A 26,411-nucleotide genomic window follows, 5' to 3' on the forward strand; every position below is an offset into this window, starting at 1 on the left:
AGCACACCAGTACCTCTTGTCCTTTGGTTCAGTGACTAGCCACATATGGAGCCAAAGTCGTGCATCAAACTTCAAAGTACATTTATTCTGAAACGCCATGGGTATAGGGGGTAAGGCCGGGTTCATACAGCCGTACGCTGAATCCGCTTGCAGAGGCCTGCAGTGGATTGCAGCTGTGAGCCCAGCCATGACCCGGCGTACAGCTGCAAAATTCTACTGTGCATGACTGCAAACTCACGCAGGCAGTCATGCACAGTACACTTTTGTTTACATCTCCCATGAAGTCGACAAGTGATGATGCGGGTACTCGCCACTCATACAATGTAATTGCATATGGGCGGCAGGTATATCTGCAACTATAGCGAACAATGGGCTCGTGTGGTGGATATTTGTGGCAAAATAAAAAACCTGCTGCATTTTATTTTTCGCTCATAGGATACACAGTTCCATCACGCTTATGTGATCGAAATAGCATAATTCAATGCATTTGATTGATTCATGTAGTACTGAAGATCATATGCTCATGGAATCCACAATTCAAATCCGGTCGTGTGAGACCGGCCTAAATTGAGAACACCTATCCCAGGTTTATGCTGCCATAAATTCCCTTTAATTTAAGTAGGTCATTTTCTGAGGATCTGTTCTTTTAAAAAGTTCTTCCATTAAAGGGGTTTTCCAGTGAAATACTATTGATGGTCTATCCTCAGAATAGGTCATCAATAGTTCATCAGCTGGGGTCCCAAGTCTTGTATTTAAAATCCAAGACAGCACATCTCCATTCAACCCTCAGGGTGAGACCGTCCAATGTGCACGCCACAGCAGGGACCCAGATCGCTCAGCCCCAAACAGCACAGTATATAGAAAGGACCGTGGCAGCAGGCAGTGATGCAGTTAAAACTTCTTTATTCCTCCAGACACCATACAACGTTTCGATCAGTGAGCTGATCTGACCACAGCTGATCAGGTACCTGCTGTCATTGCCACTACACACAGGGGTACAGAGCGGAAGCTACTGCTGCAGCCCGTGTAGTGGCCGGCACTTTGCAACTGCTGGCTCATTTTCCATTTAAAATCGGTGACAGCTGCAGTTACAAGTGCTAGCTTCTGCACATGGGCTGAAGCATCAACTTCCGCTCAATTTTCATGTGTAGCGGCAATAACAGAGGGCACCCGATCAGCTGTGGTCCTGAGCAGTGGACACGCCAACTAATGATCTGAGAATAGGTCATCAACAGTTTTTCTAGAAAAAACATTTTAAAAGTGCTTTTGCAGGGAAGAAAGCCCTTTCACTTTCAGCTGCAGCAAACCATTGGTGAGATTAACAGGGACATGTGACCATATCAACCAATCACTGGCTCGCTTCGGCTGGCAATTAGCATCTTATCGTAGGGACAGACCTCTTCATTGTTGGAGCTAGAAGTGAAAACACGCAGGGGAACAGACACTGGCGGAATGGGAGCAGCAAGAGATCAGGTGAGGATAGCAAAAAACACATGCGGCTTGAAAAGGTTTAATTACCAAATAACCGCTTTAAATGCTTCCTCAAAGTCCTCTGGTGCACAAAGAGTTCCAAGCATGTTAATTCTGTACATGGCGATTAAAAAAAGAATGGTGCAGAAGTAAAGCTCGTTTATTCAGACATGAAGTGACATGATAGCCAGAATGACATGGAGATATTAGAACTCAGTTTTTAACACACTTTACACATGTATGAAGTGGGTGCAGTTTAGGACACTAGAAGAGCTATAGACCACCACATCTCCACTGCAGTGGAATTGATAACAGAAGACATACCAGAACACATCTGGGCAGAACAGGACTTCCGACTTTACATGTGTGTGTTGTGCGCACCACTGGCGATACAGCAAATGTAAAGTGCATTAAAAATTGTGTCATTCTGTCAGTTTATGTATGAATAAAACAGCTTTACTTTTTCATTCTGAATTACCCTGTACTGTGAATACATGTAATGATGACAAACTCTGCAGGCATACAATACATTATCACAGAGGATAGTGGTCTATACCCCCGTATGTGTGGCCACCTCTGCCCTGTAGCAAATACATGAGTGGGAGATATGTGAACAGAAGCGCACTAAGCACATCGCAAAGGATATAACAGTGTAAACGCACATAGGCAGGCACTTAACTGGTTTTTAACATAGTACACCTTGGACTGAGTTAAGGTTCGCACCAAGCCATAACAGTATAGTTTGATCCCTTCTGCAGTAACACATAGCTATAGGCCGGTGCAGCTCAATAAACAAAGTGAACACTTTCCAAGTACTGTATATTTGATAATGAAACACATAGGGAGTGTAACTAAAATTTATGAATTAGGTATTCTTGAACATTAAAGTTCCTGCTGGGAATAACACTAAACACAAAAATCAAAGCTATTGGCACAAAAGCGTTTATACTGGTGGCTGCAGAATGACCTTGACTCAAAAGTATTAGTGACAAAGTTCTGCCCGTGTGACAAAAGATCTGAGATTTTAACCAGGACTGCATAATGCAATGAATGCACCAGGATTTGTACACCTTCATCTATGGGAGGACCATACAGGACAGTGCCACATTCAAAATAAATTGCTACGTTCAAGAGGCATCATGGTCAGCTCTTGCGTGTGCAGTCTACAATAAAGGGGACCTGCAGAGGGCAGTCGTATCTGTTTATGTGCCATGTTAAGAGAAATAGTTAAAGTACCTGCTTCCTCGCCTTTGTGGAACAGCTGAAGTCCAGGAATCCCAGCGGGAGCGTTCCACATCCTCGTATTCACCGTGACGATTCTGATACGTCTCATCAGACAGGTCTTCAAGCTGCAGAAGCACAAACGAGTCAACTAAACAAAGCCAGAGTGTAGGAGATACAAGCTTATCATGTGGGAGAACTAATGCACTAGGTAGGGTCTCTCCTGAACCTTCAGTACCACGCAATATCAGAACAGTGTTTTATTTATTTAATTACATTTCTGGATAGCCTCTTTAAGAATATACAGTGGGTCTTCCTTTGTCAATCATTCTTCAGTCTCATTTTTGTTTACAAATGTTAATTTTGTTGCAAAAATAAAACCCTTTAAGGCCGCCTGCACACGGCAGAGCCGGATTCCACACGTGGGTTCACTCAGTGGATTACGGCTCTGACCGTGGCCAGCGACCCCGTGTACCTGTCTTCTTTAGTTTTCATCTATACTGCAGATGGATCTGGCGGCTCGCCATCAGGCATGCGCAGTACGGATTTTTCTTTAATTTGTTTCTTGCGCCATCAATATGCGATGAACTGGGTCCCACGACTTTTCCGCAATGTCAAATGTGAAAGGGCCACCGGTCAGGCGGCTTCCATTGACTTCAATGGAAGCCAGCCGCTCTGAAGCCGCACAAAAATGGAGCCTTCTGCGATTTTTCCTCTGTGAGCGGATTTCGCAATTGGTTTCCCTTTGTGTGCAGGAAGAATAGATTTCCCAAAACATGCCATGGACGGTTTGCTGTGGATTTGTGGTGCAGATGCCTGCCACGGATTCCATAGCAAAAATCTGCCAGTGTGCAGTTGGTCTAAGAAGAGGTTTTTGTTTTTTTTTGTTTTTGGAGTTTATGGGTGACAGATGCCACTATATGCTTATACAGTGCCATCTGTCAGTTAGGTCTGGCTCACACAGGCGAACTTGATTTGCGGAACCTGCGCAGGGGCACTCGCACGGGAGATCCACAAATCAAGTTTCCCATAGGATTACATGGGTGCCGCATAACAGCTTTTCAGTATGCGGGAAGAAATCGCAGCATGCTTTATTTTACTGCGAATCCCACAGGGACGGCTTCCATTGAAGTCAATCTGCGGGAAAGGAGGAAATTCAAGGGGGAAAAAAGGCACTGTATGCACTGGGCAAGTGGGTCGGTGTGCCCGGATGCATCCGCAGTGCTGAAGAAAGAAGATCTGGCTGCAACGGAGGAGACCGCACTGGTTCCGGAAAAGGTAAGAAGCTGCTTTTAATGTCTTTTTCTGCAAGCACGCACGGATTCCACTGTGGAATTCAGCACTGGATTCCGTCCATGCCCTTGTGAGCCAGGCCTCATACATCAAGGAATCCTACAGATATACTTCAGACACTGCAAATCGTAAAATAAAATAAAAAATTCCTAATGTTTCATTAACAAAATTTCAATAGTCATGCAGTGCATAGAAGAGCAAACCTACTTATGTTATTGTACTATTAGAGATACTTATGGGTCCGACACATGTTGAGTTTTTGTTACAATAGAATATGCTTGTTTGTTGTATTCCTACATTTTTTTTTTTACTCCATTTAAATTTTTCACTTTTGATTAGGTTAGGCTGCCTGTCCACGGGCGTTTTAGCATTGCACTCCCCGCGTGAAAAGCGCAGCCGCCCCTGTCCACGAGCGGAGAATCAGAGATTCTCAGCTCGTGGCCAGCAATTCGCAGCATGCTGCCAATTGCCGTGGTCAGCCTATCAGATAGGCTGACAGCAGAGATCCGTCTGCAGGCTCCTGCTCCCGGGCGGCGGTTTCCGCAGCAGAGATCCGCTGTGGGATACCGGAACGCCCGTGGACAGGCAGCCTTACTTTTAAAAGTGTACTGGAACACTTCTATATACCAGTGCATTTTATATTACATCATGTGTAGCATCCACAGACCAGTTAGGGTATTTTCTTGACTTTATTTCACACACCATAGAATGCACCTTACACCATCAGAAAGTATTTGGCATAGAAACTTACTTGTGGATCTACTTCCAGGGTGGTTTGCTCCGAAGGCTCCAAAACTCGCCAGCTGAGGAGATAAGAGGTGATAAGCTGTCATAGTAAAGACAAAGAAAAGTAAAATATTCTGTTTAAAAAAAACAAAAAAAAAAAAGGAGGAACACACAAAAAGCAACACTCAAGTCACTAATGAGCCAACAAGACTCCATGTGCAAATGACACCTTGAAAAGACACTTTGCCAAAAGAAAGTCATCCAATGGTCAAATTTTAATGCTTGTGTCCAGCTAAATGCATACCTAGGGGTCAGAATTTCCTTGTACTGTATTTTCTCCACACGAGCTGCAGCCGCCATAGACATTGGAATGACAATGTTATCTATGTCATATGAATTTTCAAACCTTTTCCGCTTGAGAGCCTAAAAAGATAAAATGGGGAGAAAAAAAAATAAAATAAAAACACAGACCACTTAGTAAAATTTGTATGACCTGAAGGCAAAAAAACAGCTATGTAAAGAGAGAACCAATGTTTAGTTTTCAGTATGGTGTACATTCAAGATTTCTGGAAAACCTGGGTTACAAAAGCTGGGTGACAATTTATGAAAGCTTTTGTAAGGCCCTTATAAAGTAATGAGGTATGTGGCTCTATTCTAGAATAACCTCGTTATTGTGAGGTTAAGCTTACGAAGCCCCAATACTCCATACTCACCGCCGAGTTGGATGAAGGGGGCGTTTCTATGAGGGATGAAAGCTGCTGGGCTGCACTGCTTGGTCTTGGAGTAACAGGGCTGGATATGTGTATGCTGGAGTTCAGCATTCCCTTGAACTGTCTGTCCTCTCGAAACAGAGACCCTGCCAGCCAAAAAGGGGAAATTATTAAGTTTTCCGATTAAAGACATAAATCAAAGATGACGTATCAATTAGACGAGATGCAAAATAATGAGCAGGTATCTTAAAGAAAGAGAAAATTATTTTTTAAAAAGTGTCTGCAAGCCTGCAGCATGCACGGCTGTACAAAGTCACCACTGTGAGCAAAAATGAGAAGTGTGAAAAGGCTTACTTAGTAACAAGACCGGCTACATGTTTACTGACCAAATCAGTGCCAGGGAGCGTGAACAGCCCCTACAAATAGCACAGAAATTCATTCCTGAGCAAGCTGAAACCTAGGTAAAAGCCTGCATGGAGAAGTACATAGATTAAAATATCAGCGCCCCATGACAACTGCCACCTACATGATTTCCTGCAACTCACTAGAAAAGTAGCTTCATGCACTTACTACTGTCCAGGATATTTTTCTCCTAAAAGGTTCAAAACCTGCAATGGATCCTTACAGTGGGGAGGAGCGCAAAAAAAAGGTACATTTCCCAAAAGGTTATATGAATATGAAGTAGCATGTGCCTAAAAGATGCAAGTTGGTCTCACCTGAATGTGTTGGATTTGGAGGCGTTCTGCGAAGCTGTAATTTAGTTCTTTCCGCTGCAGAGTCCGGGGTTAATCTAACATTCCTTGACCAGGTTTCGGTTCGATGTTGGTTTAGCCTTTCTTGGTCACTTCTACCATAACAGCTACCTGTCGCACAAAAAGGGTAATTGCTTACTACTGCCCCTACGTGTTGAAAGGGAGTACTACAAGCAATTCACATAAAAGGGCATAGATGAGAAAAGAGCCACGCACCATTCTATGTAGCATCCTTGTCATGTACAAAAGCTAGAGGATTTTATGGGTAAGTAACCGCATTATAAAGAAAAGTCTCAGAGGAAGAACAAATGACACTTAAAGGGGTTGCAATATCCATAGAACCACCAGGTAGAGGCATTTTCCAGAAAGCGGCATCCAGTGGCACTTACTGCCTGTGAAATCCGGCGTCGGGCTAGAACAGTCTCTCCGCAACTTTTCTGAGGGTTTCTTGCTGAGCTGAGAAAACTTAAGAGCTTTGAGTTTGTGAGAGAACCGGAACTGCCTGTCTTCTTTCAGCAACGCTTCAAAGTGCAAGTTAAGGGGGGTATCTAAAAACCGAAGCAGCCGATGAAAGTATAGTTAGGAATCAGAACACATGCATGTCAGTTTTAATAAATATGAAAAAAATACGTAATGATGATACAAAATTAGATGAACTGTCGGCACTTTCTTGCCAAGCACACATTTAAGACCAGGGGTGCACAACCTATAGCCTGCAATGCGATTCTGGCACTCTTGTGGGGAAGGTTGGGGCACTGAATGGCTGGTGCCGCTTATATTAAACGCTGGCATGCAAGTGTTCGGTCTTAACTCCTTTTACCTCCGTGATGTACATGTCACAGAGGTGCAGGGTGGGTATGAAGCGAGCCTGCAGTATACCCAGGTTGTGACAGCAGCGGTCGGAGATAGGTGTGATCGCGGCTATTTTGCAGCTTACATGTGCAGTCCATCCTGACCATGGCATGTAAACGGTACGCCAGAGGGCTTCCTATCCATAAGCAGTCGTTCCCTTCTCAGGCTGGTGTAAGACTTTTTTTGGTGTACAAACACTGCCCAGTCTGCAGCACTATTCCAAAAAGTCATCCAGTAAAAAAAATTATACTATAAATTGATTTTGGGTCGCAATCTACCCCAGCAGATGCTGCTGTATGCCTATTCAGAGGAGTCTACCACATGCACACATCAGGAAATCCAGCCGACAAACGCAATGTGAAAGCATTTATTCAATGTGGTGATAACCAAACATACACCATGTTATTACATAATCACAACCCGGTTCTGGGGGCCTTACACCATTGTGTCCTCTAATGCTACCTAGAGTGGAATACCCATACTCAACATGGCCGATTTGCCCTGGTTAGTCCCTAGGTGGTATTTCTGTTTAGCAACAGCAGCCATTCTTAATATATAAATAAAGAAAGCCCATCGACAAGCAAGATAAACACCACTATGTGTATTTGGAGTTTGGTGACTGTTGCCACATTTGTGACAGACATGGGTATCGGAGTCAGTTTATTAGTGGACATAACAGGATTTTTGTTAAAGTAAAATCCCTTTCTTGTCACATTCATTTGGGGACACAGCAAGACCTTGAGTGAATGCCTCCTGCCAGCTATAACCCTCCCAAAGACACGGAGCTAAATCAGTTTGTATGTGAGCAGTAGGCGAGAACCAATGAACATAGGAGGTCGACCAATATAGAAACCATGAGCATATAGATTAAAAAAAAAAAAAAAAAAAGAGTGCCTTAGGCCTCATGTCCATGGGGAAAACAACAATTAAAATCCGCAGCGAATCACCCGTACGCTGATCCGCGCCCCATAGGGATCCATTGACCACCCGCGGATGGTCAATAAAAGTGAATTAAAAAATTTCTGGAGCATGAAAAAAAATGGACATGCTCCATTTAGGTGCGGGTCTCCCACGGGGACGGCTCTCGCAGGCTTCTATTGAAGCCTATGGAAGCCGTCTGGATCCGCAGGAGACCCGCGCCTGAATTAAACTCACCTGCTCCGGGCGATGCAGATCTTCCTTCCTTCGCGGCAGGATCTTCTTTCTTCGGACCGGCAGATGTGCTCGGCGAATGCGCGTGGCACGCAGCTGGCGTGCCGAGCACATCCGCCGGGCCGAAGAAAGACGATCCGGCCGCAAAGAGGGGAAGACACGCACGGTCCGCAGCAGGTGAGTTTATTCTTATTTTAAAGCCTCATGTCCGTGGGGCAGGAGGGACCCGCTACGGATTCTCCATGGAGAATCCGTAGCGGGCCTGATTTTCCCCATGGACATGAGGCCTTAGACTTCGTTCTTGACAGGTGGACATGCTGGCCCCACGGCAGCCTGCTCAGATTTAGAAGAGTTGTAACATGGGACGTAGCTCGCCACAGTCCGCTGGGCATCACCGATATGGCCGTAGTGATGTGTGCATTTAGTTAGCTAGTAGGCAGTTGCTGCAGTCTAGTTTCTTTCTGCTTTAGCTCTCTTAAATCATTCTTCTGCCCTCCAGACGCCGCAACTAACGAGAAGAACCTAAATGATGATACCAAGGTAGGATCTGTGTCTGCTCTGTCCCGGGATGATAGAGAGAAACAACCAGACTCTTAGATGACCAAGTCCGAATGGAGAGCGAACAGCACCAGAGAATAAAGAGTCAGGATGCTGCAAGTGTCTGTGCTACTGTTTGGATTACGTGGAGCCGTTCCTAAAAAAAGTTGATTGGAAGAAAGACCGGGTTGTATGAAGCTTTGATGTCCAGAGGGCTACAAGTGAATACAATGGAATGCACCCGTCTGCCGTACTGTCCAAACGTTTAGGCTTTTAATTACCAATGGCTGTAATAAACTGCCTACCCTTTTATGGAAGGGGCTGCAGTAGTTGCCTAATGCGGACTGATGATCATGGTGGTTACGCTTTGCCGTAGGAGAGCTTAGTAACTCACAGGGGCCATGTACCAACTGAAAAGGTCCTCACAATCTTCCTTACACACCTTTTCATACCTCCACCGACAGATGTAGTTATGAGGTTGCCTAACCTGCGCCTTCACTGCAAAAGCATATGTGCTAGAGGGTACAGGGAATATACAATGCTGCTCCTGTGGAAAGGAATAAGGCAGTAACCGAATATTTGAAGTAAATACCATTAGTCCTGTATCTGATATAATACAGATTACTACTGGGAAGGAGGGTAATGAGGCTGATTACTTGCATTCACTGCAAGAAATGCAGAGATAAGATGCCATTGACTGACTGCTTTAACTGGCAATGACATGAGAACCTGAGAGTTGCCTTTGCCAACACAGCCAAGAATGACCCGGTTTACAATCTAAGAATCCCCCCCACCTGTACGGACATGAGTGATAGAGTATCACAGCAGTACAACGACTCCTACATTGAAGGGGTGACGAGGCATATGCTGCTCATCATAATTGTGTAGACCGGAGTCTAGTAATAATACAAGTTTTCCTCCTATGGAAGAGAGTAATGAGGCAAATGACTTCTGAGTAGTCCTGAGATAAAAACAGAGGTATGAGGGGTACAGAGTCTCTGTACTACAATTACACCTGCTATGGAAGAGGGTAATGAGACAGATGATGGCTGTCAGTAGTCATGGGATATACAGAGTGATGAGAGATACAGAATCTCACTGTACTATAATTACTCCTCCTATGAAAAGGGATGAAGCGACCGATATCATAGGGTAATTGGGAGAGCTATGGAGGCTCGCCTTACAGCAATTACACTACTTCTGCTGGGAGGGGGTAATAAGGTTGATGACACTAGGCATAACTGCTGTAATACATGAACATGCTGTAATACCATCATGCCTTCTATGTTGGGGGTAAGAGAGCTGGCTTGAGGTTTGCCAAAACGGTATAGTTGCGTCAGGCATACACTAGTCATACAATAATTACCCGTCCTATAGGGAGAGGCTAAAGTGCACTTGTAAGAGCTACATTCTCGCTCTGTGTGAAAGGCAGAAAATCATCCATCATCCATGCCCTGTATACCTGGTACAGGCAAAGTAGACAAGACCAGGGGAAAACTAGTACGGGACACGAAAAAAAAAAAAAAGGATATGCACGAGTATGGCCATCGTATATGGCATTTATTCTTGGATACTGAGCGAAGGGGGTTCACCCTATTGATTGCCTGGCAACAAGACAGGCTGGGATGCATGCGGCCCTTAGTTAAGGACATTTTAAGTCTAGGGCAGTACCTCTATAGCAGACATGCAGGCAATAACGGTTACCTGAAGGTCCAGAGTCATGGGCTGGGAAAATTTGGGTTTTGCTCTAAAAAAAAAGTCATGCTGACTAAGACTGGTCAGAGAGGGGTAACCATTGCTCCGTCTGAGGGCTTGTGAACGTTAACGCACTCAATGTGTAAGCTGGGTAGCTTTTATCTGCTCATACTTCCCCAAAATGCTGCCAGAGGCAGCTGGCTGCATATCCTCATCTAGAGGGAGGGTCACAAGTGGGGTGGTGTTGGAGGAAGCAGCTGTTCTATAGTGATAAAAAATGGAGAAAAGTCCCAGTTCCCGTAATGGCTTTCCTATAGTGCTACAGGACTGCGAGGGGAAAGACCCACCCCCACCAGCACATGTCAATCAGAAGACCAGCTTCTCCAGCGGCCGTCCTATAGCGACACAGTAGGAAGGGATCTTTTGCAGCAAGGTGAGGGGATACGGTGAAGAACGCCCTTAGTGTTGAGGATCACGGGCCACAGATGGCAACTAGCGCTGGAGGTCATACAAGAAAAGACTGTATATTTTCCCAGGGAAGCGGAATGGTAGGAAGAGAAGGACCTGTAGTTCTCCAACTTAGGTTTGAGGGAAGCGTATGAGATGAAGTGTGGAAGTGCGGGTCAATGGCATCATACTTACCTAGACTTGTTTTCTCACCTAATCATAATCATCCTCAGGGTCAAATCTTCAGTGACTCACATTTAAATGGTGAGAGATCGCTGGTTGTGGGGGAGCCAGCAGGAATCTCATGAGACCCCATGCTTGGAGGGAAGCAGAGTGGTTAATGTCTGATGCAGTACTAGTCACCCTCCACACTTGGGGACAATCAGAGAAGTTAGCTCATTCCTAGCTTTAGGGAAAGAAGGAAAAATAAACTAAAATAAGACCAGACAGAAGACCTGCAGAGCAGGTCTGCCTCCTACAGACACCGAGCTAAAGTGGATTTAGCTGAATGCCTATGGGAAGAGTATAGCTGGTAGGGGGAATGGAATGACTCTTTGCCTAGTGTCCGCCTCCTAGTTCTATGGCCCCCAATGCAATGGACAAGAAATACAGCCACAGTTTGAATTGTTACCATTGAAAACATGCAAAGTATTGCCAGGCAAGATCAACAGTACAACATTTATATAAGGTTGTCAAAGTACTCGACATCCTGCATGTCCATAGACAAACCACAATGAGCTGTTGTCCCGCTATCAATACTACCAACTATGTAGAAGAGGTAAGCGGCGATCATAAACATTTTTGGTGAGAAGCGATCATCAACTGCAATTATATACGCCTCCTGCTGAACTGTGACTCTCTTGATTATGTCCTCTGCCCTTGTAGGTTATGAAATGGAAATGCCAATTAGTGACTAAACCAAGGCATATTGGGGTGACTTTCCAGTGTGGGATTGCCCTCATCAGGGCAGGTATTTTGCTGTAGGTACGATTAGTAAGAGTAAAGCAAGACCTTGTACCAGTTTGTAATAAGGTGTGGTTCCAAGTTTGATCTTTAAGCACACCTAAAGCTTAAAAGGAAAAAAAAAATTACAAAGTAGCCCAGGATTTTCATTGGCTGTTTTGCTCTGCTGCCGTTTCAGCTTTATCAATTAAGTTTTCCATATAGGTTTTTGCCATTTTTCTGCTACCCTGCTGTTTGCAATTCACTCACAGGTAGTGGGGTGTGGGGGTCAGTCTTAAGCCAGCCATTCTGCCAGTACTGTACTGGTTAGGGCACACTCTCCCACAAATCCCATGCTGCTTTACGTAGCCATGCTCCAATCAGCATCTGAATGCCTACCACTTTGCATGTAGTAACAGAAGAGTTGGATATTCAGCAAAGCAGCAACAAAAAAGGTGTGTCATACACCGTCCCGCAGACCCCTATTACTAGCCCAAAGTCTCAACTTCTGCTTTGTCAACAGATTTGTGACAGCAAGCGAAACCTTGCTCAAGCCAAGTGTTCCCACTGCTAGCAGGACATCTCTATGTCCCTGGTAAGGCTCATTCGCACGCCTGCGATTTTGACACATTACGGCTAGGATGTATGGCTGCATGACACGTGGTGAATGGAGTCAATGAAAGTAAATCCTCTCATTGATTTGTTCACGCTAGTGCATAAACACTGTAGGTACGCGTGAGACACACCGCAGCATGCTGTATTTCTCCATGTACCACGCAGTGTAAGCCCTGCACTTTTGTATGGGTAGTGTATGAAACGCTGCCCACACGCAATACATTGCATATGGGCGACGGTTTCATACACAACCCTGCTATAAAAGAGAGTGGGAAATTAAAAAAAAAAAAAAAGGCAGTCACACTGTGCATGACCATGCGCGTGAGATACGCGATTATGTACAGTGCACTCACTGGGATGCACGTTCTCTGACATCTCACACAGACTGGTAAAACACTGCGGAAATCGACAGCATTTTACAGAGTCTTGTAAATGAGCCCTTACTAGAGAAGCAGAATGCATTACAGGCAATGGGTTGCAAAGGTGCTGAAAGGGAGACCCCTAGTGGCAGGCAATTAAAAACCTATTTTACTACCATAAATCAAGTTTTGAAGTATTGCAAATATATTAGAAGATTGAGGATACACACAAAGGCCGTTAGATGAGCACAAGTTGTGTAAGAGGTTGGTGTCCATTTAACTGCATTGAATTTGTTTTTAAAGTTAGCGTTTGCGTTGCTAAATATGCATTTCCTTTTTGGCCATTTTAAGTAGCACTTTGGGCCCCTGATGGCTGTTTAGTCAGTCCAACCTGCAGATTCTAGCAAGGCCAGTCAGCTCTATAAAGTATAGAAGTGCTCCCCAAAAAGTAGTCAATTATTTTGCTGGGAGGCTTTGTGGCCCAACTATAAACTTCTACCAAAGTGGAATACAGAAATGCTGATCAATACTGTGCGTAGATATATATGTAGCCTGAAAAAGGCATTATTAGTTATAATTCAAGGCAGTGGAAACTCCTGGGCAACCATAGCAATACTGAACCATTTAGACATAACTTGTGAACATGCTTTTTAAGTGATTGAGATGTACTAATGGCAGCTCCACTATGAAGCTACATCTAATTTTTAGTCATGGTGTTTTACATACAGTGCAGAGGATGCAGTCCGTCATCTCGCAGCTTACCGTAGGGGAAGGAGAGGATGGGGTGGTAGCATGGATCTACTAGTGCTATGCGCTCACTCATGGTGCTGGGATGTGCAGTCTTCGTGTAGGTCTTGCACCCACAAAGAATACAAGTAGTTGGAGGCTCACAGCTACATTTTGCAGACAGTTGCTTCTGTGGCTAAATACAAGAAAAAGATGGTCAAAATATACATAGGGGCAGGTAGAAAAGGGGAACTTATGAGTAATCACAATATAACCACTTCATTCATGCAAGGGAACTGCAAAACAAAATGATTATAATGTATATCCATTACAGAGGCTATCCCTTACACATTCGATCGGTCTAATTCAAACCATGCAGCGCTGTGCAAATTTACTACAGCTAAAATTATGGGTACCATCTGCACTAATATGACGAGGGTCAAGGATTTATAATGCCTTCTTAAGGGAACTCTGATTTTAGAAACTTGCACTGCAGAAACTAAACCTCTTTGGAATAAAACCTCCCTATGCACAAGAATTGACTTCAGTATTGTGATCTGCAGTCAGGACAAGTTAAAAGTGCATTACTACCTTCCTACTGAGAGACGCCACTTCACTGGACCTGACCAATCGCCGTTTCTTATGTCCACGCAAGGGCCGTGTTCTGGCTGCCACACAGGTGGAGTCAGGGAGCGCTGGTGTTGTAGGCAGGCCTTCTACACGGCGTTTTTTCCCCAGCACTTCTTCAGGATCCAGCTCCTCTGCGGAACCATTACAAGACAGACTGGAACGCACACTGCAGAGGAGAGAAGCAGCAAATGAAGACCCAGAAAGTCAATAACTACAGATTATTATTGCCAGCATGTTACTCTAGCAGAAGAAAGGTTTCCAAAACTAGCATAAAATAATCTTCCAGTTGGATATGTTGGCGTTAGACCATTCATCCATATCCTCCTCGGCTGCTCATACACGAATTCCAATAAAGGAGATAAGTGGCAACTCTGGTTACAGTTTATCAAATGAGTTAGGGCTCATGTCCACGGGTGTACGAAAAACCGCTGCAGGTATCATGCGTCTGTGCAGCACATGTGTAATACGCAATTAAAACAGTAGTGTACGTGAGCCCTTAGGGACATAATGTTATTGTATACGCTATGTGACAACATGCAGGGGCTCCGTGACAGATGCTGAACACAGCTGACAGAATCCCCCAAAGGAAACAAACTGCTCCATTCACTTCTATTGTAAAGATAGCTGACTACTCTATTCTATACTCTAAACAGAACGTAAACCAACAGGAACTTTGTAAGGCAGATGCCAAAGAGGTGTCTGTTTCACAATAGAAGTGAATGGCTTTGTTTCCTTAGGAGAATTCCATCACCATGCTGTTTTCAGCCGCTGTCACAGATTGTCGAAAAATTTGGAATCTCTGCGTCCATAAAAGTCTGATCAAAATAACGCATTGTTAACCCAGCACAATGAACGTTAAGAGGTTGGGGGGGGGGGGGGGGGGGGGAAGAGAGACAGAAAAAAACAAAAAACAAAACTACAGGACATCCCACAAAACAATGAGCCCTTGCACAACTAGGTTAACGAAAAAAATTGAAAAAGCTATTGTGTGCAGAAGGTGGCAGTAGAAAATTTAAAAAATGAAATGTCTTTGAAAAAATACAAGTAGCACAGCAAAACAAACAAAATTGAAAACACAAACGATATACCGTATTTTTAACTCTATAAAATTGCACTCCCGTTTTAGAGCAGGAAAAAATATTTTGAACTCACCCAGGGACAGCGCAGGGAAAAGTTCCGGGCAACAGACCATAAGTAGCAGCCGAGGTCTGAAAAACCGGAGCTCCGTGTCACAGCGGCACTTGTGGGTGGCAGGAAGGAAATAAGTTTGGTGGAGGCGGGGAGCAGCAGCAGTTACCGCCGGCGCTCACCAGCAATCAGCGGTACGCATGGGCGGCAATGGAAGGAGAGAAGACTGCTAACTGATCACAGATTTGTCTGTGCGTTTGCGAATTTAACATGCGATCGCACAAACTAAATTACGGTCACGCAGTAAACTCTCAATTGCGAGGAATTTTGGCACATTCGCTCTAAGATGCAGCAATCCCCCCCCCCCCGCTTTGGAGGGGGAAAAAGTGCATCTTAAGAGTGAAAGATACAGTAAGTTTGGCATTGTACTGACCCATAGAATAAAACTGTCATTTTTGTTGCAGTTCGTGCGCCGTATAAACAAGACACCAAAAGATGGCAGATTTTCATTTTTTTATTTCTCTCCACTTAAACTTTTTCAGTAGATTATATGGTACATTAAATAGTACCACAAAAAAAAAAAAAAAAAAAAACTCGCCCCATAAAAAAAACAAGCTCTCATATAGCCAACGTCGATGGAGAAAGGAGTTATGACTTTTTAAGAAGGGGTGACGAAAAAACGAAAATTGAAAGAAAAAAAGCTTGGTTACTAAGGGGTTAACATCCACATTACTGTTGAAAATGTTATTCACCGATAAAGCCGATAAAGCCGAAATACAGGAGAATCCTGCTGGTTTTTAGCTACAAGAGCAATGCATTATGGGAGGTCAGATGAGTGCTACATGGAACACATGACTGTCCGGAAGCAAGATAATCCTTTTACATTACGGTATGTCAGCACAATTTTATACTTAAAACTTACTTGAGTCATTGTGTGAACTTTCATGCCCAAAATTAATGCGGAGTATCAAGAGACCCCTTCTGGATTTAAAAAGTGTAATCAAGCTTTTTAACCCCTTAAACACATTTAATTTACCTTATAATGTAGCAAAGAAACATTTGTAAGTGGAGTGTAATTGTTGAAAAAAAATTCTATATATCCCCATTTTTTTCTGTGCGTCTTGTCTTTTATGTTCTACACATTGCAGCAAAGATTGTTGTTCTCGTTAGCTGTTGGCGACCCTAAATACTCCCTCCTTCCATGTTTTTCGGGTTTGCACTGCTTATTTCAGTTGTGTGATATCCATGCCAGTATCAGCTCTGACAGTAGCAGCCATCATGTCCTTTTGCCACTGATCTGTCCAAGCATTATAGATTTTTCTAGCAACTCGCATTATATGGCCAGAATCTATAAGTCCGAGTCCAGTCCTCTTCCCCTCCAGCGATATATCAGGTATATCACGATTCAGGGCATATGTCCAGGGCATACGCAGCAGCTTTTGCCAGCACAACAGCTCCAACGCATCAACCCTCCTATCAGCCTTTGCCATCCAGCTTTCACATCCATGCATGTCTATGGGGAAAACGGTGGTTTGCACTTGCGTTTAGTTGCTATACCGATATCCCTAATTTTCCAGGATTTGCCCATGTTTAGCATTGTGCTTCCTACGTTTTATCACTGGCATAGATTCTCCAGCCTGGTCAATTTTTGAGCCAAGGAAGATGAAGTCTCGCAATCCTTCTATGACCTCATTGTCGATTTTGATTTGAATTTGGCCATTTTTTGCAGTTGTCATAATTTTAGCCTTCTTTAATTCTGGCAAAGGCCCATTTTTTTAACTTTGTTTTAATCTTCCATATCAGCGGCATCAGACCTGCTTCTGTTCCTGCAAGCGAAGTTGTGTCATCCCCATAACGGAGAATGTAGATGTTTTTTCCACTTATTTTCCAACTCGTCTAGGTCCATTTTCCACCTGATCACTTCCACATGTAGGTTAAACAAGGGTGAGAGGATGCAGCCCTGTCAGACGCCTTTCGCTGATCCCAAACTTTATTCTATGGATCAGTAAGATATCAAATATATATAATTTTTTTCTGTACTACTTGGCAACCATAACTTTATTTTTCCAATAGTTATGGTAGGTTGTGTTTCTTTTGTAGTAAAGCCAGTAGTTTTTATTGGTACCATTTCGAAGTAGGTACAACTTTTTGATCGCTTTTAAACACAAACGTAATTCTGGCATTGTGTATTTTCTTTAACAGACAACGGTCTTCGTGTGTTACTTTAATAGCCAATTATCTGTGGCAGTACTAGAGGCCCTAGGTGCCGTGGTAAGCGAACTACACCCTGTGATCTGTGTCGTTAAGGGGTTAAAACCTTCTGACATGCAGGAAGCTTTGATCCATAGGGGCTAGGTGCAGAGAACCTCATGGATGACGAATACCAAGAGTCAGTAGCGCTCATGCGAGCGTTGCAGTTGTTTGGCCTTGTTTGCAGCGGTCTACAGTCTCCAAAGGCTATGAGTCGGTACACAGATCACCGATAACAGCAAAACCGATGCACACGAGTGTTTGTCCATTAACTTTAGCAATTGCTGGTGGTCTAAGCACCCAAACCCCACGGATCCAAATTTCTAGCATGTCACTGGGGACAGGTCAGAAGTTTAGAATTTTTTTTCTTACACCAAGTTCTTCTCCTTTCCAATCAATCTCTGGACTTGAGCTGGGCACATGATGTGGAAATTTATGTGAAGTTGTGTGTGTATTTTTAGTGGATTTAAGGTGCCAGATTCAAGACAATGGCAGCTTGCTTTCAAAAAGAGTGCCACTCCTCTAAAGGCTGCATCAGGTATTGCGTAAATCAATTGAACTTATCTGCAATACCAGACAAGAGTCTATAGGCTGATTTACACACAACGATTATCGCTCAAAATTCATCCAAACAACGGCTTCTCAGCGTTGCGTGTAAACATGTGCCCATTGTGCACTCTTCGTTTATCGCTGAGTTCAGCTACGCATAAAAGCAGTCGTCCCTGATAGATGGATGGCATGCTGTGTTCTCTGTGGGCAGCGCGGATGGCCCTGTATGCATCCTGCTGCCCGTGCCAGAACAAAAGCGATGAATTTATAGAACAGACCACCCACTGTTCTCTAAATACATGCAAATTAAGCTACTTCGCTACTAATGCAAAATGATTGCTCAAAACTGGCAGTTTGACTAATTTTGAGCGATCATCTTCGCGTGTAAATGGACCATAAGGTGCTGCTCATTCTGGAACTAAACAGCAGACTCTTAAGGCCGGGCTCACACGGGGCAGGATTTGATTTACAGATTCCACGATAGTTGTCCGCATGGACGATATGTGGGCACTGAAAGGCATGAGCTTCCTTCGCTCAGATGCGTGGATGCAAATTGTAGATTCCATGAGGAAAAAAAAACAGAAACGCAGCATGCTGTATTTTAGCATGGATTCTGCGCGAATGGCCTCAATAGATATCTATGGATATGAGCTAACCGCAGGCCATAAGCAATTACCATTGCGCATGAGTAGCGTAAACGCTTAGAGAGCGGTCTGCAAAAAATAAATAAAAAATGAAATTTTAAAAAACAAAAACTGCATGTGGAGACTAAAATGAATTCAATCAAGTATCAGAAAATCCTAGGAGAAAACAGGCCTTCTGTATGCAAGCTGAAGCTTACACATCATAGGACCTTCCAACTGGAAAATGATCCCAAGCATACCTCAAGGCTTTGGTTAAAAAAAAAAACAAAAAAAAAACATTAGAGAGAGATATATATATATATATATATATATATAAATATATAATATATATATAATATTTATTTATTTAATTTATTTTTATATATATATATATATATATATATATATATATATATATATATATATATATATATATAATATATAATATATATATATATAAATATATAATATATATATAATATTTATTTAATTTATTTTTATATATATATATATATATATATACATATATATATACATATATATATATACATATATACATATATACATATATACATATATATATATATATATATACACATATTCACACACACACATACATAGTGTTAATTTAAATTACTCCCATCTAATTGCAGGGTCAGCCATTTGTAACAAAAAAAAAAAATTATTATACAATTATTGGTATTGCAGTGTAGTATGCCTGTAGGATAGCTTCCTGGCTACCATGGAAACCCATCAGCACCCTGCAATCCTGTTTCTACCTATTTAGCTCAGGGGAATTACATGGCTACGAGTGCTGCATCAAGGGGTTAAGAACCAACTAGTGGTGTAAACAATTGTGGAGGGCAGAAGATATAGGTCACTCCAGTATCATGTAGGTCAATATACACACCACATTGTGTGTTTTAGAAGGCATGCACAAGCTGGAAAAAAGGCAAACAAAACAGCTAAAGCTCCACTGCGCTTTTTTGATCAGTGAACAAAAAAAAAAAAAAATAATGATAATGTAGGTTAGTGCTACCATGACAACCTTAGTGGTTCTCTATAGAAAAAGAAAAAAAAAGTTAAAAGCCTTCACGGTCGGAATTTCTGGCCGTTACTTGCAATAAGTTTTCACATAAAAGCATCAGTTTATGTTGTTGATTGAACGTAAAAGAGCAAAATGGGCCACAACATTTACACACTGAAGATGCCTGCAGCCACAACCACGAGGTGCTGCTGGTGCAATCAGGAGATGGTGGTGCTCAAATAAGCTTTTTCCCCCTTCGGTAGAGAAGACAACGTTTTCTTCCCTAAACCAGAATTCAGGAGAATATGCTACAGAGGCAAACGACAAGACGGCCACCTTCTGCTCGCCCCAGTCATCAGCCATATTCATGAGGTTTCACGTGAGTAGCAACCTGAAAACACTAACCAATTAATAAATCCGTTGACTTGACGAGATGCTTTTTGGGATCCGGGGGATGCACACACTGATGTGGTGGGAGGATTTTGACACGCAACATTTTCAACAGACTCTGTAAGTCGGGAACACTAAAAGAAAGAAGGCAAAAGAGGATTTCAAAATGAAGCATGAAGGTGAACGTTCCCTTAAAGGAAAACTAAAACAAAAAGCTTCCAGACACACGTACCGCTTCAGCATTAAACAAAACTCTGTATTAACCCCTTAATGACCTGGCTTGTGTTTTGTTTTTTTTTCTTATTTTTAGTTTGAGCTCCCCACTTTCAAAAAATCTTAACTTTTATTTATCCATTGGCGTAAATGCCTGAGGGCTTGTTTTTTGTGGGACAAGTCATTTTTACTATTTAATACCAAATACTGTACTTAAAAATCTTAAGGCCTCCTGTCCACGTGGAAAAGAAGAATTAAAATCCGCAGCGCATCACCCGCACGCGGATCCGCGTCCCATAGGGATGCATTGACCACCCACGGGTAGATAAATACCCACAGATGATCAATAAAAGTGAATTAAAAAAATTTCTGGAGCATGAAAAAAAATGGACATGCTCCATTTAGGTGCGGGTCTCCCACGGGGACGGCTCCCGCAGGCTTCTATTGAAGCCTATGGAAGCCGTCCAGTTTCGCAGGAGACCCGCGCCTGAATTAAACTCGCCTGCTCCGGGCTATGCAGATCTTCCTTCCTCCGCGGCAGGATCTTCTTTCTTCAGCCCGGCGCATGCGGGTGGCACGCAGCCGGCGTGCCGAGCACATCCGCCAGGCCGAAGAAAGAAGATCCGGCCACGAAGAAGGGAAGACACGCACGGCCCGCAGCAGGTAAGTTTATTCTTATTTTAATGCCTCATGTCCACAGGGCAGGAGGGACCCGATACCGATTCTCCATGGAGAATCCATAGCGGGCCTGATTTTCGCCGTGGACAGGAGGCCTAAAATTTGTGAAGTGAAGTGAAATGGTGGAGGGGGTGGGGGGAGGTGGTCGGCCACCTTTTGGTGGGGTTCTTGTTCTTAATTAGAGATGAGCGAGCGTACTCGGATAAGCACTACTCGCTCGAGTAATTGGCTTTATCCGAGTATCGCTGTGCTCGGGTCTAAAGATTTGGGTTCCGGCACGGAGCGGGGAGCTGCAGGGGAGAGCGGGGAGGAACGGAGGGGAGATCTTTCTCTCCTTCTCTCCCGCCCGCTCTCCCCTGCGACTCACCTGTCAGCCGCAGCGGCACCCGAATCTTTAGACCCGAGCACAGCGATACTCGGATAAAGCCAATTACTCGAGCGAGTAGTGCTTATCCGAGTACGCTCGCTCATCTCTATTCTTAATCTATACACACTGAGGCAAAAATGACAGCTATTCTATGGGTCAGTATTATAACGACGTCATATTGAACACACTGCAATCACTGTATTTGCATGCTTTATCACCTGTGTTACCAGTGTGCACTTCATGGATAGAAATCTTTACAAGCTGTAACATACTAGCTAACATTTTTGATTGCAGCTTTGAGTATAGAGTGGTCTTGGGAACTAAGCCCAAGCTTACTTAAGGCCCATTTACACGGAACGATGATCGCTCAAAAGCGATCATTTGAGCGATGATCGTCACGTCTGAACACGCGGCCATTGTGCACTGCTAGTTAATCATTAAATTCAAGCCAGCCTAAAAATCATTGTGCAGTCTTATCAGGACCGCACGCAGAGTTTTCCACGGGTAGTGCTGATTACATTGTTTCAGCCATTTTAACCCATCGGAGAACAATGGAGCTGAATGAAGATAGGAGCCCTCTGGCTATTAACTGCATTCAGATAAAAGCTTCATTTGCACTATTAAGTAGCTGAGTAGCCACTTAATAGCTTATGCAAAATGATCGTTCAAAGCTGTCACTCAAACGGTCGTTTGAGCGGTTATCGTTCTGCGTAAATGGGCCTTTACTTGGCGATTGTCGGTTTCATACAGTTAGTTCCAATCACGGCCTTTAAGTATTTAGGAGCTGCATTTGATGCCAACAGTTGAATCATCCTCAGCATAGGTCATCAATAAAATATTGGCAGCGCTTCCATGTGACGGACCCCAGCCAATTGGTTGTTCGCCGGAGCTACTGCATGTCTGAACTAGCACTGCTCTGTAGACTGTGCAATGAACTGTAATGGTATTGCAGGATCTTCTCATTCATTTTGGTGGATAGGGAATAACAACATCACATAAGACACCTGTAACGTCCTCCGTTATTATTGTGCCAACAGTCATTGGGCATATTCTATTTTTACTAATTTTTTTGTGTAGGTGGGGTCTCCAACTTGGGTTTGTAGGATCCCATTTCTCCTAAAAGGGGTTTTGCCAGCCGCTTTGAGCCCTATAAGCTAAACTTATGGTCTGAAAGTAGCTGACCTGCTGTGTCACTTGCCTTCCCTGCAGTGCAATGAGCATACTGCATGGCATGCCAAGTAGTCCTCCTATTCCAAAATTAGACTGGGAGGCCTTCATACATTGCTCAATGCATTCAGTGACTGCTTTCAGCAAGTATAAAGAAAACTTACATCCCTGGAACAGGGAGTCAGCTATTTTGAACCCTATAAGCTTAGCTTATGACCTCCAAAGTAGCTGAAAGTCTCTTTAATGAGAGTGCCAAGTTATCAAAGGCCTCTCTGCTCCTCATCGGTGCAGAGTACTGGCGAGCTGGCTAACACCCTGAAACAGCAGCTCGGCTGATGGAGGCATCTTCCTTCTTGAGAAGACACGTTCGGCTTATATCCTTAATAATGTTGCCAAGGCCTGTTAAAAGGTTGAACACTGCCTTATAGGAAAGTCGCCTTCCACTAAGTGGTCTGTGGAGGTAATTTTCCATCCCCTATTTGAATTTTTAATGTGGTGCATATTATTTTCCGCCACTTCCTGAACTAAAGTCGACTGTTAAAGTGTGTGAGCACTAAATCTGCCCTCCCAGCGCCCCAACCGGGTGCAAGAGTTCAGTAGCGAAAAGCCTACTTGCTAACAAGACAGCAGAATTCTCAATGCAAGTATATCCAAAATGGTACTCCAATTGGTTGAACTTAAACAATCCAACCACAGGTAATTGGAAGATGGGAGAAAAGGTTTCATAAAAATAGAGCTCATTCTAAACTAGACAATATCACAGCTGGGCACAAGGCCAGCCACAGCATACACGGGACACTAGGAGCATGACCACAAGTGCCTTTTTAATCCAGGGAATGACTCACTATCTGCATACTGTAAACAGCCTGCAAATCAGCTTCAAACAAACTAACCAGAAGATGACTACAGCAGGCCCACCAGCCAGAGGAAAGCATAGAAGCCCACAGGGGAAACTTGTGCCTAGAAGATATCAGCAAAACTAGCTGCGTGATTTGCAATGCAAATTGATTCACCCATGCACCATAAGGCTGGGTTCACATGGACGGATTTGCCGCGAAAATGCCATGCGGCAAATCCGCCCGCGGCTCCCAATTCTGGGATATGCCAGCTATGTGGATGAGATCGCAGCTCGACCGCCCGACGCTGTCGGCTCGTTCGCGCAAGCTGCTCGAGCGCCCGACGCTGTCGGCTCGTTCGCGCAAGCTGCTCGAGCACCCGACGCTGTCGGCTCGTTCGCGCAAGCTGCTCGAGCGCCCGACGCTGTCGGCTCGTTCAAATGAGAAATTTGGTGTAAATGGCCACTCAGCTACAACTATCATCTCATAAGTACAGCCATGTGAGAATGCCCATGGATCACTACCAGGCTGCACACTTCATACACAGATTGTGACAAAACAAATCCTAAAAACCAATATCCATGGGTATTCTTCGCTAAGAGAAATGGACATGTCTACACCCCCTATACTACTGACATGCATCCATATTCAAAAAAAAAAATAAAAAACTTCACTGAAGCAGAGGAATCAACTATATTTTCAACTATTCATTGGATTGACTCCTAAACTTATTCCTTATTCTAAAATAATGGTCTAAAGAACCCCCCCCCCCCCTTTCCTCCACAAACATAGAATACACCAAATACTAAATATTTGGGTACCCCGCCACCCTCTAATGGGATCCTGCAATCGTTCTATGCGCATCAACTACAGGTCCCAATTCAAGAATCCCCAGGTTATTTATCTTGATGTCTTCAAAGCACTCCCCATCTTCAATATACTGGATGGGGCAGGGGCATTATAGAAGACGACAGATCTCTTCTATGGAGTGTTTACCTCTTAGGGTCTCAGTAAGTAGTTCTAGAATCTTTAGGTCGGTTAGTGTAATGTCCAAACCCAGAAACCTAGAGATCAGTGATCATGAACCCCATATGCTCCAACATCCAGTCTCAATCCCATTCATTTTCTAGGTTCATGGGTATGGTTTGTGTATAGATGGTGATAGCAGTTACTACTGTTGGGGGTGTAACATCGCAGCATTTACATGTCATAATGTAAGGCCAACTACTATAGTAAGGCTGAGGCTAAGGTGGCAGCGCTGAGAAACATATATGCAGAAGCAACAGCGTGTGTTCTCCGTGCTGGCCGGTATTTCAGGCAAGCATAATAGGTGCGCGGCCGCTCACCTCTACGTTCCACCCGCAGCCTCCGTCCCCACCTCAGGGCTCCGTCATGGACCTCCGCTGTCACCACCTTAGCGCTGGTGGCAACACTGCTCCATAACGGCCGCTTCAGTGAAACCACTGTCAATTCTGTATGGCCTCCCGCTGCCAAAGTTTTGGGGATTGCGGCTTGTGGGCAGTCGCAGCCACCAGTGAAGGATCTTTGTCTTGGGTCCGCGCGGTAGCAGCAGCAGCTGCTGTATGCCTTTTCTATGATTAAGTGGGCTTGCAGGACCTCATGCTGAACAGCCATTGCAGCCAATCAGCATCAGGGGGTGTCTTCCCCGTCAATCTTGACTCCACCAGGAATTCCTGGTGGCGTCAAGATACACTAATACCGGAACAGTCTACCTAGACTTAGGTAGGATCTAGCTGAGAGAGATTGCTTTTTATCCTAATTATGCCTCTACACAGAAGAAAAAACCGTGATAGATGAAGTAGACCTTAAAGGGGTTGTCCCGCGGCAGCAAGTGGGTCTATACACTTCTGTATGGCCATATTAATGCACTTTGTAATGTACATTGTGCATTAATTATGTGCCATACAGAAGTTATAAAAAGTTTTTTACTTACCTGCTCCGTTGCTGGCGTCCTCGTCTCCATGGTGCCGACTAATTTTCGCCCTCCGATGGCCAAATTAGCCGCGCTTGCGCAGTCCGGGTCTTCTGCAATCTTCTATGGAGCCGCTCGTGCAGAATGCAGGCTCCGTGTAGCTCCGCCCCGTCACGTGCCGATTCCAGCCAATCAGGAGGCTGGAATCGGCAATGGACCGCACAGAAGAGCTGCGGTCCACGAAGACAGAGGATCCCGGCGGCCATCTTCAGCGGTAAGTATTGAAGTCACCGGAGCGCGGGGATTAAGGTAAGCGCTCCGGTAAGCTTCCTTTACCTCCCTGCATCGGGGTTGTCTCGCGCCGACCGAGGGGGGGGGGGGGGGGGGGGTTGAAAAAAAACAAAACCCGTTTCGGCGCGGGACAACCCCTTTAAGAGCTGGATGAATGACTGATAGACGTACACAACCAGCTAACAACTTGACAGCAGTTAACCAAATCTTAAAAAGGTTATTGCTAGAAGCTTTCAAAAAAAAAAAAACCAAAAAAAAACACAGGACAACTCCATCTCTAAATTATAGATTTTCACAGCTTTTTTATGGATACTGAGATTTTGCTTACAAATGTCCACATGATGAAATATTCCTCTACCCTTCGGAAGAGTTCTTGTAAACTAAGACATTCTGCGGGCAGCCGCTGCAGACACGTGACCTCCCATCTGACTCAGCACAGAAGCTGCAGTGTATTACAGTACATGGCACACCGCTCCTGCTCCTCTGGGGCTTTTGCTTCCCTTTCAACATTTACGCAAACAGCACTGCTCAATTAAAGCCATAATCAAGAAATGGAGCAAGGGACAAAACTTCTAAATTAAAAGCAGCACATGAGACAATGCTGATCTGTACATGGAATAGCAAGGTGTCTAAAGTGTGTCTTTAATCAGTTCTAAGTCTAAAGGGCCCATTTACACGCAGCGATTATCTCTCAAAATTCATTCTAACAAGCACAAAATGAGCGATAATCGTTGCGTGTAAAAAAAAAAAAAAAAAAGAGGCACTATGCATGCCTGTGACGCCAAATTCTCAGGCATGCAGTGTGCCAATATCAGCCCGTACATGATCTGTC

General features: G+C 44.0%; 1 protein-coding gene across 2 annotated transcripts in view; it reads right to left on the reverse strand.

Moving 5' to 3' along the window:
* Positions 1 to 26,411, reverse strand: part of LOC136587051 (KAT8 regulatory NSL complex subunit 1-like) — a 70,405-nt gene that overhangs the window by 2,365 nt on the left and 41,629 nt on the right. Inside the window, exons 4-12 of one of the 2 annotated variants that reach the window (XM_066585476.1) lie at positions 20,110 to 20,228; positions 14,089 to 14,293; positions 13,534 to 13,693; positions 6,562 to 6,720; positions 6,137 to 6,283; positions 5,424 to 5,566; positions 5,015 to 5,133; positions 4,736 to 4,787; positions 2,707 to 2,819 (exon numbers count right to left, since the gene is read on the reverse strand). In XM_066585476.1, coding sequence (XP_066441573.1) covers positions 2,707 to 2,819; positions 4,736 to 4,787; positions 5,015 to 5,133; positions 5,424 to 5,566; positions 6,137 to 6,283; positions 6,562 to 6,720; positions 13,534 to 13,693; positions 14,089 to 14,293; positions 20,110 to 20,228 — 1,217 coding nt within the window. The remainder of the gene's footprint in view (positions 1 to 2,706; positions 2,820 to 4,735; positions 4,788 to 5,014; positions 5,134 to 5,423; positions 5,567 to 6,136; positions 6,284 to 6,561; positions 6,721 to 13,533; positions 13,694 to 14,088; positions 14,294 to 20,109; positions 20,229 to 26,411) is intronic. The other variant, XM_066585477.1, reaches the window with a different exon arrangement.

This window comes from Eleutherodactylus coqui, chromosome 12 (assembly GCF_035609145.1).
Source record: "Eleutherodactylus coqui strain aEleCoq1 chromosome 12, aEleCoq1.hap1, whole genome shotgun sequence".
Lineage (NCBI taxonomy): Eukaryota > Metazoa > Chordata > Amphibia > Anura > Eleutherodactylidae > Eleutherodactylus > Eleutherodactylus coqui.